This window comes from Chenopodium quinoa, unplaced genomic scaffold (assembly GCF_001683475.1).
Source record: "Chenopodium quinoa cultivar QQ74 unplaced genomic scaffold, ASM168347v1, whole genome shotgun sequence".
Taxonomy (NCBI): Eukaryota; Viridiplantae; Streptophyta; class Magnoliopsida; order Caryophyllales; family Amaranthaceae; genus Chenopodium; species Chenopodium quinoa.
The window spans coordinates 499,089-512,702 of record NW_018745395.1 but is presented as its reverse complement, the minus strand read 5'-3'; the positions used below and the strand labels follow the sequence as shown (position 1 = coordinate 512,702).

Genomic DNA, 13,614 nt, shown 5'->3' with positions numbered 1-13,614 from the left:
ACAGATATATATGTAAAAATATTATTTAAAAAATTCAAACAAGTCGTGCATCGCACGGGTGCGTAAATCATTCATTTATAATATGTACTAATCGGTTAAAATAACATATATACTTCACAATCTAATAAAATTTTATTACTATATAGACATGTTAGGTCTGGTCATGAGTTAACTCGAACTATAAATTTATCTTAAAATTCAATAAACAACCCAGGTATCGCCTGGGTACAAAACTAGAATATATATATATCACGCCCTCAGTTTTACATCTCTCTGTTATGAAGATTATAGGTTACCCCAATTCTTCTCTCTTTCACCATCATTCAAAACCTTCTCTTTTCTCAATCCTCTTATAAGTTTGTTTAATTACTCTGATTCAAAATTAAATGTTGTAGTACAAGGTGAATCTAGAGGAAATTAGATCTCTTAAATTGGGAGGAAGAGGTTGGTAAACCCTAGGTTTTGATATTTCCAATGGGTCTTTATTTCTAAGATTTTGAAGGCTATGAAGTACACTGAGCACTACGTCGGAGTTCCGTCATATCAAGTTATCGTCCTTGCGTACCTTGCTGTTGAGGTTTTTTTTCTCCCCTGTCTTGATTTCGACGTTTTTTAAAAATTTGTAATTTTTTAAGTTAATTTAGTTTATGGATTTAATTTGCTAATAATTTTATTATTCTCCGTTATAGACTAAAATTTTACAAATTGTTTAATTAAATTTTGTGTAATCTGGTGTTAAATTTGGTTAGTTGTGAAGGCTCCGACTGAAATTTCATTTTGTCGGGCTAGGATTTGAAGCTATTAATCTTGTGTTTGAATAATTCATATATGTTTACTTCTTATTCTATGTGATTTCCTATTGATTGGTGACATATATATAGATCCAATTTTTTTTTGTTTTTCATTTAAATTTATCTTCAATAATGTCATTGAGTTTTTCCCAAGTTTTTTTGAATGATTATTTGATGTTAATTTTTCTTTTCTAGGTAATTAATTGCAGACTTATAGAGTAGTATTTCTGCAGTATATGAGCCAAATTTAGAGTCCGTTAATTAGCATGGGGTGTTAGATTTGAACAATTTTATGAATTAATAAAGTTGTATAGTATGCATTATACTAATCATGTGAAAGTCCACTACTAGCATTTTATATGTTCAGCAAGATTATGATCATTACACTTTCATTTGCCAATTTCATATTGCTTTTTGGTGACTTTCTTGCTATTGTTGTATATAATGAAGTTGATTTTTTTTGTTTATATGTGAGGTAGTGTTGAATGTCAGAGTCTTAAAGGTAGTATAAGGTGCATATGAAACTGTATGCAGGTGTTAAGAGTGTATGTGAGGCTGCATGTGTGGAAGAGTGATTTTGAGGTTGTGATTGTATGTATGGGGTAATGTGTTTTGGAATATTGGTTTATTATTTTTAAACAATAATTTACTTAATCAATTCATAATATTAATGATTAATTTTATTCCAAATAGGCGCTATCTTTACGAAGTAAATTATGTTATAGAAGAACTCCAAAAGTGCCAATGATGATGCTGATGATGCAAAGACATTAAAGAAATTCTCAAAGCTTAATCCTTAAGGGGGCAGTCTAAAACATATTGATTCTCTAAAGGATGATGCAAGTGATCAAAAGAAAGGATAAGATAAGAACATGAAGAAGAAAAAGAAGAAAGGGCCAACCAGTGACTCTAAGCACGAGAGTGAATACAAGAAGGGTTTGAGACCTGTTCTCTGGATGACCCCAAGCTTTCCTTTGACAACAGAGGAGCTTTTGCCATTTCTAGATATATTAGAGAATAAGGTTATGGTTGTTAAGAGACTTCGAGAACTTTTAACCCACTAAGCTACCACTCGGGACAATCCTGTCAAGGTACTTTCATTTACCTCTTCTATATCATCTTTCAATGCTTCCTTGTGCTAATTTTTGTGTTTTTGCATGTTTACGTTGTATTTCTCATTAATTACCTTTATATTTGAGAGTTTGTGAAATTATTATTACCCCGTCATTTATTGAGTGGCATGTTCCTGTCCATGAAACAAATATGGACCTATGGTAATTTATAGTTCTTCAAAATTTAGTCAGATTAGTCTACTATTGCACCACTCTATTGCATGTAAACCAGTTTATTTGCACATTCCACCAAAATATGGTTAGCAAAATAATTAAATGGATGGGAGTTTGTGTGAAATCGGATGTGAATTGAGTAAAGATCTATAACTCATCTATTCAAGCCTTTATCTCTCTGCCTCTCTGCCCCCATTAAGGGATAATATATATATATATATATATATATATATATATATATATATATATATATGAGGTTGTGGTTCACTAGTTTAGTGTGCTGTAGATGGGATTAGTTGGTTATACTGCATCGTGATCTAATTTTAGCTAATGCTCTGGTCCCATAATAAGTTGGAAGTTGATTTACCATTAAAAGAGTATGCAAAAATGATGTGATTGTTTTGTTTTGTTTTTTTTTTTTTTTTTTTTTTTTTTTTTTATATTAAGTGGTTAAATAGATTGGTTGTTTGCATTTCCTATTCCCTTTTTCCCTTGGTAGGAGAACGCTATTGTATCTTGCATGACCAGTAGAGGATATAATATTTTTTCCTTATAAAATAAGTAAATGAAAAAAAATTATTTTTAATGTAATTTACAAGCTCTTTATAAAGTTCTTTGGGATATTTGAGAGTATTATTTGGATTAATTTCTATTTGAACATTGCTATATCTAAATATAGCACAAGTCAAGTGATATGATCTTGTAGCACAGCTTCTGCAAAGTAAATTGTATTATGACAATTGCATATTGTGACAGGTTTTTTATAGAAGTTTCCCAAGGTCAAAACATCACTATTTTACAGGAAGCTTGTACTCAATCTGTAATTTCTGCTCTCATTGCTAATTAAGTTGTTGTTGTCGCTGCTGCCTCTGTTGCTATTGTCGCGCGCTACTGCCTCTGTTGCTGTTGTCGCTGCTGCTTTAATTGGTGCAGTTAATTATACTACCTTGTTCAATTAATATCAATCTAATCATTGTACAATTGACCAGGAAGAAATAATTGTATTACACTAGTAATTATTTGGAATACGTGTTTTGTTGGTTGAATTATAACAGGTTTTAACCCATAGATTAATACTTATTGTATTTATTACTATATAAAAGTTGGGTTAATAATTTATGGTGCTTCACATTAAAAAAATGTAGTGTGGGTAATGGCAGTAGGGCCATCTGCTACTACTGCCAGTATTTTTAAAAATAAAATAAAATGTTATTCGTAACCGACGTTAAGATTTGTCAGTTACTAATAATATCTTAATTGTAACCGGCGTAACTTAACGTTAGTTACAAATAGTATGCTTTCTAACTTGGAAAATTGACTTTTTGTAACTGGCGTTCGGTTAAGCCAGTTACGAATAGTACATTATTTGTAACTAACATAGGCCGGTTACGAATAATTTTCACTAATTGTAACGGTGGCATTCGCAACCAACAATGCCAGTTACAAAAAATTAATTTCGCCAGTTACAAATAGCAATTTTTCTACTAGTGAAAATGAAAAAAGATCACAGCTTTAGCCAACCGTTCTTTATGGTTGTACATTATTACTTCTAATTTTTTTAGATTGTAAAGTGATTATTAATCCCTAAAACACCCATAAACGACAAGTATGATTGCCAAGTGATTATTAAGCCATAAAATATCCATAAACGGACAAATGATTTGTCAAGTGATTAATTAATCCTTGAGTAGAAGATTCAAGTAACATATAGTATATTTTAAATAAAAAGTTTTACTTTAAAATTCAATAAACAACTCAGCATCGCACGGACACAAAGCTAGTATATATCTATAAAGCTAAACTTTTAGCCAGGTCACGACTTTGCGACACTTGGCGTTCCAACTTTTCGCCAAGTGTCGCGCCACGTTGGAGCGATTTGAATAGACTTCATAAGATAAAAAAAAAATAGAATTTCAGGATAAAATTTTAAGTTTAGAATTTTATTTTTGATAAAAGACCAATATTTTAGAGATACAAATTGAATTATAATTTAATTCAAAAAAAATTATTACATTATAATTCTTAAAAATTATCATATAAATTTAATTTTTTATGTCATAATATTTTTCTTTGGAGCAAAGGAATTAGTTTAAAGTGTAAAACATATATTTATAATATATACTAATCAGTTAAAATAATATACTTCACAACTAATAGAATTTTATTACTACATACACCTGTCAATTAGGGTTGAGTCACGAGTCATCTCGGATTGAGTCACTTTAGGTTACGAGTCAAGAAATATTCAAACTTTGCCCAAAGTTTTGGGTTCGGATCAACCCAACGGGCTTTGAACATTTATCTTATTTAATTTATTATTTGTTTATTTTTTTTAATGTATTAAATCGAACATTTCCACCAATATTAGTATTAGTCATCACATGATACTAGATAGCAAATCGTCACAAAAACACATCAATAAACTAATTTTGTATCAATGGTACATTTTAAAATTTGACATATAGATTAAAAATTTTATCTTTAAATTCAATAAACAACCTGGGCATTGCACGGGCACAAAATTAGTATATATATAGTCTCATGCATGTTCTTTTTTTTTTTGAAAGAAGTCCTAAAGGACACTAATATTCATTGATTAAAGTAATCCGACATCTATAATTGAATTGAAGATTAACAACAAAGAAAATAGATTTAACAAGTTAAAGTCAAACAAGAATTAATTTGGAAAGGACTAAGAACCCAAATACATAGATATAACAATTCGGCACATTCTCGATTCGTCGTCTCATATATACAACTTTTTGAGTGGATCCATCGTTGTCGATTCGTAATTTTTCGAGGAAGAAAATTCTTGTAATTAATTTGTATCCTGAACCAAAGTAATCAATATCAACCATATCCCTGCATAACCTGATACTGTTCCAAGCGCAAAGAACACCTTGTCTTTCGAAAGAGATAAAAAAAAATTGTCTTTCGAAAGAGAAAAACTCTTTCTTTCAAGGGAGACAAATTCCTCTCTAGCAGAGGATTATTATAAGCTAAAAACAAGCAAAAAAGTAGAAAAAACTTAGATTATTGGGGCTTTCCACCGTCATGCAAGATCCGATGGAAGCCCCTCAAAAATTAACAATGGAGGCTAGGGTTTAAGAGATTAGAGAGGTTAGGGTTTTTTTGGAAAAGATTTTGTTATACTAATATAATTAAGATTTTAGTTCTCATGCATGTCTTCTAGAATAGAGAGGTTAGGTTTATTTGGAAGAGATTTTGTTATACTAAATTAATATTTTAGTTCTCATGCATGTCTTCTTCTAGATAATGCCTAACACTGTTGTTCTCTTTACATGAAAAATAAGGTATTCTGGTTTGATTTTAATAAGGTTTTATCCAATAGTTCTCGGAAAAAAAAAAAACAAAGGCTTTATCCAATCAAATTTAATGTGATGTTTTTATAAATTAAACCTTGACCCTTATTTTTATAATACGTACTCCATAATATATTAGAAAATTTAGTCAAATGAGTTTTGTAAATCTGTCACATTGTGTACTTTCTAGATATATAATCTTTATTTATAAATTACATACGCAATTAAATATATAAAAAATATATAGCTAGCTCAATCGGTTAGAGTTTTCCGACCTTCAGGGATTAAAGCTCATCATCACCCACCCATATGGCCTAGGAAAAAAAAACACTCAACAAGTAAATGAAATATACAATATAATTTTTTTATATTTTTGGTCTAATTTACTAAGGCTTATTTATGACAAAAATAAGCTTCTAAAATAAGTAGAAGAGAACATATCCCTATATTTTGTTCAATCGAGCATGCAACTAATGCACTAAGCATACATTTGTCCAGTCGAACATAAATGCATACCACTAATTAAAGACCGAGGAGAAAAAAACTAAGAACTAATAAACAACTAACTTTACAAGGAGAAAAAACTAACAAACAACTTTGTTGGATTGAAAACAAACAACTTTATCTGGCCGAATACGAAAAATATATTTCTTATTTTCAACAATTACCATCGGTAAAAAAAAATACAACCTCAATAACGTATGATATAATTATACTATATTAAAAGAGAGAATAAGAAAGACAAAGAGTGGATGGATATATAATTAGAAAGGTTGTGCACCAACGTTGAAAAGGTCCTAAACCATATGAAAAAAGGCTTGAAGTATTCCATAGTCGAAAATAGAAGTTCATAAAAAGCTAACCTACTCCCTTAATGTTCTAATACTAACTATGATTATTTTTTATTTTTTTATTTTTTTTTAGGAACTAGTAACTATGATTAGTTGATTACTCACACATATATAAATACTACTATGTGTAATCATCATTATAAATCTACATATTTTAGAAATGTCTTGTTCACATTTATACAATAGATAAGGTAGGAATCTAGACAGGATTGCTTTAATTAATAATAATGAACAAAAGAATTTTCTAAACACAAATTAAATAAAGTAAAATTATTAGAGAAAAATTTAGCCAATATGCCTTCCTACCTTGACCCATTTCAAAATTCCTCTCTTACCGCATACTTTGACCACTTTGACTTTTCTACTACTTTTTTTCTTCATTTTTTTTTTTTGGGTGGCTGTACTCCTTATATATCTTTCTCCTCTATATTTCTCTAATAACCTTTTGTTCCTTTAAATCTCAAAAAAAAAACAATTATTTTCTTCACTATCAAGAATATTCAAAATTTTCTTTTCACATTATACTAACACTACTATATAATTTTTCAATTTTTTTTGCATGTACTTATTATAAACACAAATATACACAATTATTTGTTGGCAAGTCATTTTAAACCCAAATAGTGATCTCACATATTTCCATTTTCAAAACCATTGTATACTTTTTCATGTCTTTATTTATTTAGACTCGAAATTTGTGAATATAGATGATTCGCGACTACTTTAATACTTTTCAAACTATAATACCTTTCCACAGAATTTTCATTGATCATTACATTACCAACAAACAAACAACCTTCCTCTTTATTCACTAGTATTAATTGTACTAGTCTTACTGAATAATTAGTTGATAATTAACAACTACTCTGCTGAAGTTTTTTCCATAATACATTATGCAACTTCCTTCATTGGAATGGACTCGGTCTTCCAACTCGATAATGGAGACCGAGTTAGCTACCTCTGTAGTCTGATGCAATCCTTTTGTGCCTCATACATTTGCCTTTGGACCTATTCACCTCATCTCAAGTACGTTCATATATAATTCCATCTCTTATACATCTATGTTTTCGTTTTCGTTTTTTCCCTATATCATTTGATTTTGTTGTTTGGGTGATTGGATAACAGAATTTTGTACTGTGAAGACGGCCACTTCAAAGAAGAGGCGAGTTCTTTTACTGGTGTATCGATTTCTGGACGACTCTTTAACGAGTACAAGCAGTCTGTTTTTCCTGTTGGGAATGAGTACGATTACTTACTCTATAGTTTACCTTATACGAATTAAATAATTATATTACATGGTTCTGAATAAATAATTTTTTTTTTTTTGGCTGATCGTGTATGTATATAACAGCTTTGTTCCAGGACTTGCATTCAGAGATAAAAATCCCAGTTTAAAGCTGCAGGAAATAGATCTTCAACGCCTCGCATCAATCGAATTACAGCGTCGTTTCTACAAGGTAATTAAGAATTTTTCTTACCTTAATTAAGTGTTTATAGAGTCTAATTCATCATGCAAATTAAAGTACTAGAGTAAATTCTTAATTCTGAATTGAATTTTCAGTAACTAATTTTTTTCCATTTTCACTTGTTTTAATTTATAGGAAGCAAATATAAAGGTTCGTTCGTCGTTGAAGGGATTACATAAGATAATCACAGCATTATTTCTTTGAGCTTAATTATGTTAATCTTTTCTCCTAATTATTAATTTTCTAGTTTATATTTTTTTACTTAATTGTTTCATGAGAATTATTTGATGATTTGATGCAGACTGCGGTGTTCTTTGGTTGTGAGAGAGGTGAGATTGAACTCGGCATGTCCAATAATCAACAAGTAAGTACGCGTCAAAATTAATTTACTTTCACGTTTTAAAGTTGTTTAAATTAGCCTGTTGTATACCATACACTCGTTGTACATATACAATTTTATATATGTCCATTAAACGTTACATCACACTTTTACATTATTACATGTGATGTTAAGTGTATAGTATGATGGTACTTAATTAATGTACGTTTATATGTTATTTGATAATAGAATTTGGAGATGAAGATACAAAGATTATTTTCGACAATGGAGTTTTCAAGGCCAACAGATCAACAAAACAAGCCTTCATCCTCTTCTTCTCAATCAATGGATAGTCCTGAGTACACCTCACTCTTTTACAACTTCGCGAGTTCTTCAACCTTCCACCTTCAACCAGAGCAACCTGCAGCTGTTATTAGGGAAACTCATCCTAGCATAGTTGATCAACATAGGACAATAAACACGCAATCGATTCCTATTACAACGACGACAGTAACAAATACTGCTACATCTTCTGTTAATGCGCCTCAAATTAATCATCCTTTGTTACAAAACATTCCTTTCCCTACAGCTGAAACCACTGACGCTGCCTTAACAAAGGCGTACTTAGCAATCTTGTCATCTCCTTCTTCATCATCAACTGGTGGTGAGAAAAGTTGTCCATATGGTTATCAAGCAAGGCAAAGGGCAAGTGCATTTACGAGTTATCATAGCTCGTGTTCAGGATCGAGTTCTACTCAAAAGAGGCTTGATTTGAGGAGGCAAACCTTGCTAAAACGCGCTATTGCCTTCTATAGAGGGATAAATTATAGGAGGATTCAAGAGCTTTCTTTACAAGGGCCCGGTCGCCCTACTAGCAATCAATTGCACCACATGATTTCTGAGAGGAAAAGAAGAGAAAAAATCAATGAGAGTTTCCAAGCTTTAAGATCCTTGCTCCCTCCCGGCACCAAGGTAAGAACACAATCTTTAATTTCTTGTGTTAGTCGTCCTTAAAATGACTACCATTTACAAAATAAAAACATATATACATTAAAGCTTTAATATGTGAATCTTAATTATTATAGTTTTGTATTTCTAAATTTTCTATTAGTGCATTTCCTTACGTTAGAGTTTTCCTGAGATCGATTCTCACTACTACAAAAACTAGAATAAGAAACACTAGATACTAAGCAGTTAACTTAGATAGGCGGCGATCTCTAGGATTATATACAACGCCTATCTAAGTTAACCGTTCTCTAGGATCTCATCACCATGCCCTTGTAACTCTTTAAACAACAACAAAAAAATCAACATTGGTAGAAAGCAATTCAACCTTATTAAATTAAGATAAGCTTGTTTGAAAAATTAATAACAAAGAGTTCAATGTATATTAAGAATTCCAATATTAATATATTATAGTACAAGTATATATAATTAATATAATGTTACATGAATTATTTACAGAAAGACAAAGCATCAGTATTAAGAACTACAAAAGAGTACTTGAGCTCTTTGAAAGCTCAACTCTCGGAGGTTAACAAAAGGAACCAACTCATGGAGGCACAACTCAAAATGAGGAACGAGCCTAAATCAACAAATACAACAAGTGTAGACGTCTCAAGCAACGAAAGACTAGCCATTAGGGTTACGCCGGTTTCAGAATCAACATCATCAAGAGGAAGAATGGTGGACTTGCAAGTAATATTGAGGATGGAAACTTCGGTACCGGATTTGGTTATTAGAGTGTTAGAGTTTCTTAAGCAAGTCAAAGAAGCAACAATGGTGTCAATGGAAGCTCAAACTCATCAAGAAACTACATCAACTAATAATCAATTTCCTACAAATTGGGTCACATTTAGGCTGAGAATTGAGGTACTAATAACGTATAAAAGTTTTGTTTTTATTTGCATGCATGCAATTAATTATAATTATCATTGCATGTCATATTTGATAGATTTAGTATTAGATGTATTATACAATGCATTCAAGTTGGCATTATATTATTAAAATTGCATTATTAAATTGTAGTTTGAATAATGAATCTAGAAGTCTAGAATATATATAAGTTTGGTAAGCAATATGAACTCTCTTATTAAATTAATTATATAATTTACTTAATTAAGGTAATCCATAGTTGATATTATTATCTAATTTAATTTATAGATATGCTACTTTAAAAAAAGAAAAAGAGAGAGAGAGAGAGAGAGCATGACAATGCATTTTGATTAGAGAATGACAATGCATTTTGATTAATAATACGAGAGTTTGAACGATACAATTAACAGGGGTTAGTGATCGAGTAGAGACTAAGGGTCTGTTCTCATAGACTGAACTCAGCTGAATTGAACTGAATATTTTATAAGAGAAGGAAATTAGGAGCTGAACTGAACTGAAAATAAACGTATGAGAACAGGCCCTAAGACCAACGAAAGAGTTTTTTTTTTTTTTTTTAAATCAAAGATCAGATAGCAAAGCAACAAACCAACAAAAAGAAGGAAAAGAAAGTTTAATTTGTAATGGATTAATTATTTAAAGACGAAGAGAGTAATATTATATTACTCGGGAAACCGGAAACTAATAGATAAATGAGTTCTATGTATATAATTGATTAAATGATTTTAGAAAATGTATTGATGCACCAAGTTGGTGGTGATACAATACAACAAAGTAGCAAACTGTTAATTATTTGTAGTTTGAATAATTCTAGAAGTATAGAATAGCTGCTTTTAATTTACTACGTATTAGATAGTTTGATGGTGACAATAACTTGTAGCAAGTTAAAGTGTTAGTTGATGGAAAGTACTTTGTTTTGCATAAGTTATGTTATTATTATCTTAATTGAGGGATAATTAAAATATATAGTTGAAGTGTTGAACAAATCAGGTTTATTTTGACCTGGTCTTCTGAGGGGGCGGGGGAGGTCCAATTTCGTGGACTGAGTTTGAAGGAATATTATAAGGACTGAGTTTGGAGTTTTGAGTTAAAATTAAGAATGTTAAATTTTAATCGTCTTAAATTCAGAATCAAGTAGTCATATATTATGTAAAAGTTGTTATTAGTATAGATATAATTTAAGGAAAATGAATTTCTCACAATATTATATTGTTTAAATTAAGAGCATCTCTAATGGACGTAATGGTTATAAAAATCTAGAATTTGTTATATACACCTGGGTGTACCGTATACTCATAGGTATTTTGTTCTCATTTTGATGATTATTTTTCATTTATTCATCAAATAAAGAGCGAAACTGAGCTTAGATTAGTTAGGTTTACGGTACATCCGAGAGTATATAACAATCTCTCATAACAGATTTGTCAAACCGGCATTTTTGGTACTCCATTTGTTAGCTACAATCTATTTCTAATGGTGAGATGCAATGTAAGTAACTTATAAATAACTTCATATATATCAATCAAAAGTAAGCCAAATGATTATATACTTCATTCTTTTTAATAGATATATTCAATTAATTTCGTTTGTTTTGGCTACGTAGTTCTGGGACTTGATTTTGACACACCCTGAATTGATATTGGCACACCTCCATGTGAGAACAGCATAAAAAAATTGTGCTCTCACAAAGGATGTGTCAATATCAACTTATGGTGTGCCTAAATCATTTTCCCATACTTCTATGTAGCTACACAGTCCAATGGTCAAACAACTTCCATACAACAACAAAAATGCACCATTGAAATTGCCCTAATCGGGAAGTACGTGTGGAAAACTTCTTGTTTTATGCCATATCCTACATTAATAATCTGGGATTAGGGTAATGTAACAATCAACATACCTTTAGAGAGGGATTAGAAGTAATATTAATTTACGAAGTATAATTTATACTATAATGGCAAAGCTTAAATATTTTTATACAAATGAGAATAATGGTTAATTGCAACAAAGGGGTATTATTCGTGAGATATAAAATATTCCTTTATTGCAATTAATCATTAACGGAGGAAGTATTTACCCAACAATCTTGACCTAGACTAGTTGGAATTTGTTATACACACCCTGGTGCACCAAAGACTATACCGAACTAACTCAAGTTTAGGTTTTATTCTTTATTTGATGATTAATTGAAAAACAATCATCAAAATGAGAATAAAATACTCATGGGTATATTGTGCATCCGTATGTGTATAACAATCTCTCTAGACTAGCAGTTAATGTTTGACAAACTGATCAAGTTTAAGTCATGAAGCATATTAAGGGGATCAATGTGAAGTTAGTCCATCGTGGTCACTAACCTTACCTTAAACCTAAGAAAATTGAGTGTAAACAATAGTATCAGTTGTGTAACTTGTGTTCCTACAATTTTCCTTCAAAAAAAGTTGTGTTCCTACGATTTTATTAGTAGATTGATACTATTTTTTTGTATGATATGTTACCATTTGTCTTGTTTTGCTTTTCTCAATGCATTATTTGAACATCAATAAATTTGTATCCTTAAAACTTATTATAATTGTATTAAAAGTTGATATCTTGAATCACTTATCAAATGAATCAAAAAGAATCTCATCAAATAAAAGTGGTTTCTCTTATATATTTATCAGGAGAATATTAAATTCATTTTAGATTGAATTCTATTACGGAGTAAAACAAAATTTTATTGAGAGCAACATTAAGATTTGAAGTATGTTTCGTAGTATCTATGTTGCACTAAAGTAAAGATACTCTAAACCTTCAAACAATGAGCATTGAATTATTATTGAAGTTTAATTGAAAGTTCTTACGACATTCAATTGATCATTACTCAACACTTCATACAATAAATGTTCAAACGTTCAATGATGAAATTCTTTTCAATTAGTTTTTGTTGTTTATGTTATGTAGTACACAAATTGTTAACATGTCTCATTAACAAATAATTGTTTTTTCACCATTTGCTTTTTGTACTATAAATGACTAAATGACTGATCAGTCTTCACGCCAAAAATGACCCTATAATATATACTTCTGACTGGCCTAGAATTTAATAATTTATGCATGTGATTTGTTAGTACTTTATTATAAACTAAATAATTAAGAAAAATGACGAACTATATAATCATCAAAAATTGACCCTTCATGCTAAATTACTTGTATGTAGGGAGAAGAATGGGATGAATCTGCTTTCATTGAAGCAATTGGAAGACTTCTTGCTGATTTGGCATCTTGACGTCATTGACAATAACACTATTTTGTCATTTTGATTGCTAGCTATTACACCCATTCATTCAACAACATTTTTTGGGGTGGTGTTAGTATTAATTCCACGTAAGTAAGTGATTATGACGACAAATTATTATTTCATGCGATTGAGAGTATTTAGGATAGTGATTTTGATTCGATATGTGAATTAAGAGCATGAGCAACATGTGTCCTTACAAAGACACAAATAAATTGTGAAATTGTTAGACCTCCTAAACTCATGACCATAAATTTGTTGTAATGCAATTATGCAAGAATTTTGCAAGTAGGGGGGATTTCTTGTATAACAATTAGGAGTAATTTTTTAGAAAGTGAGGTCTTTAAAACTCTGTATTAATGTACTCAAAATCATAGCTTAACATTCAAATTAATTAGCATCCAAATT

General features: G+C 30.3%; 1 protein-coding gene and 1 long non-coding RNA gene across 2 annotated transcripts; both read left to right on the top strand.

Moving 5' to 3' along the window:
• The first annotated feature begins 221 nt into the window (after positions 1-221).
• On the top strand, positions 222-3,126 carry LOC110712948. The gene is made up of 3 exons (XR_002509736.1): positions 222-577; positions 1,485-1,882; positions 2,834-3,126. It is a non-coding gene; the product is annotated as an uncharacterized LOC110712948 (long non-coding RNA).
• Positions 3,127-6,546: 3,420 nt separating this feature from the next.
• LOC110712962 (putative transcription factor bHLH041) lies at positions 6,547-13,614 on the top strand. The gene is made up of 8 exons (XM_021891420.1): positions 6,547-7,277; positions 7,377-7,493; positions 7,603-7,708; positions 7,853-7,867; positions 8,019-8,081; positions 8,286-9,008; positions 9,501-9,908; positions 13,129-13,614. The coding sequence occupies exons 1-8, from the start codon at positions 7,165-7,167 to the stop codon at positions 13,195-13,197; spliced, it is 1,614 nt and encodes a 537-aa protein (XP_021747112.1). The 5' UTR covers positions 6,547-7,164; the 3' UTR covers positions 13,198-13,614.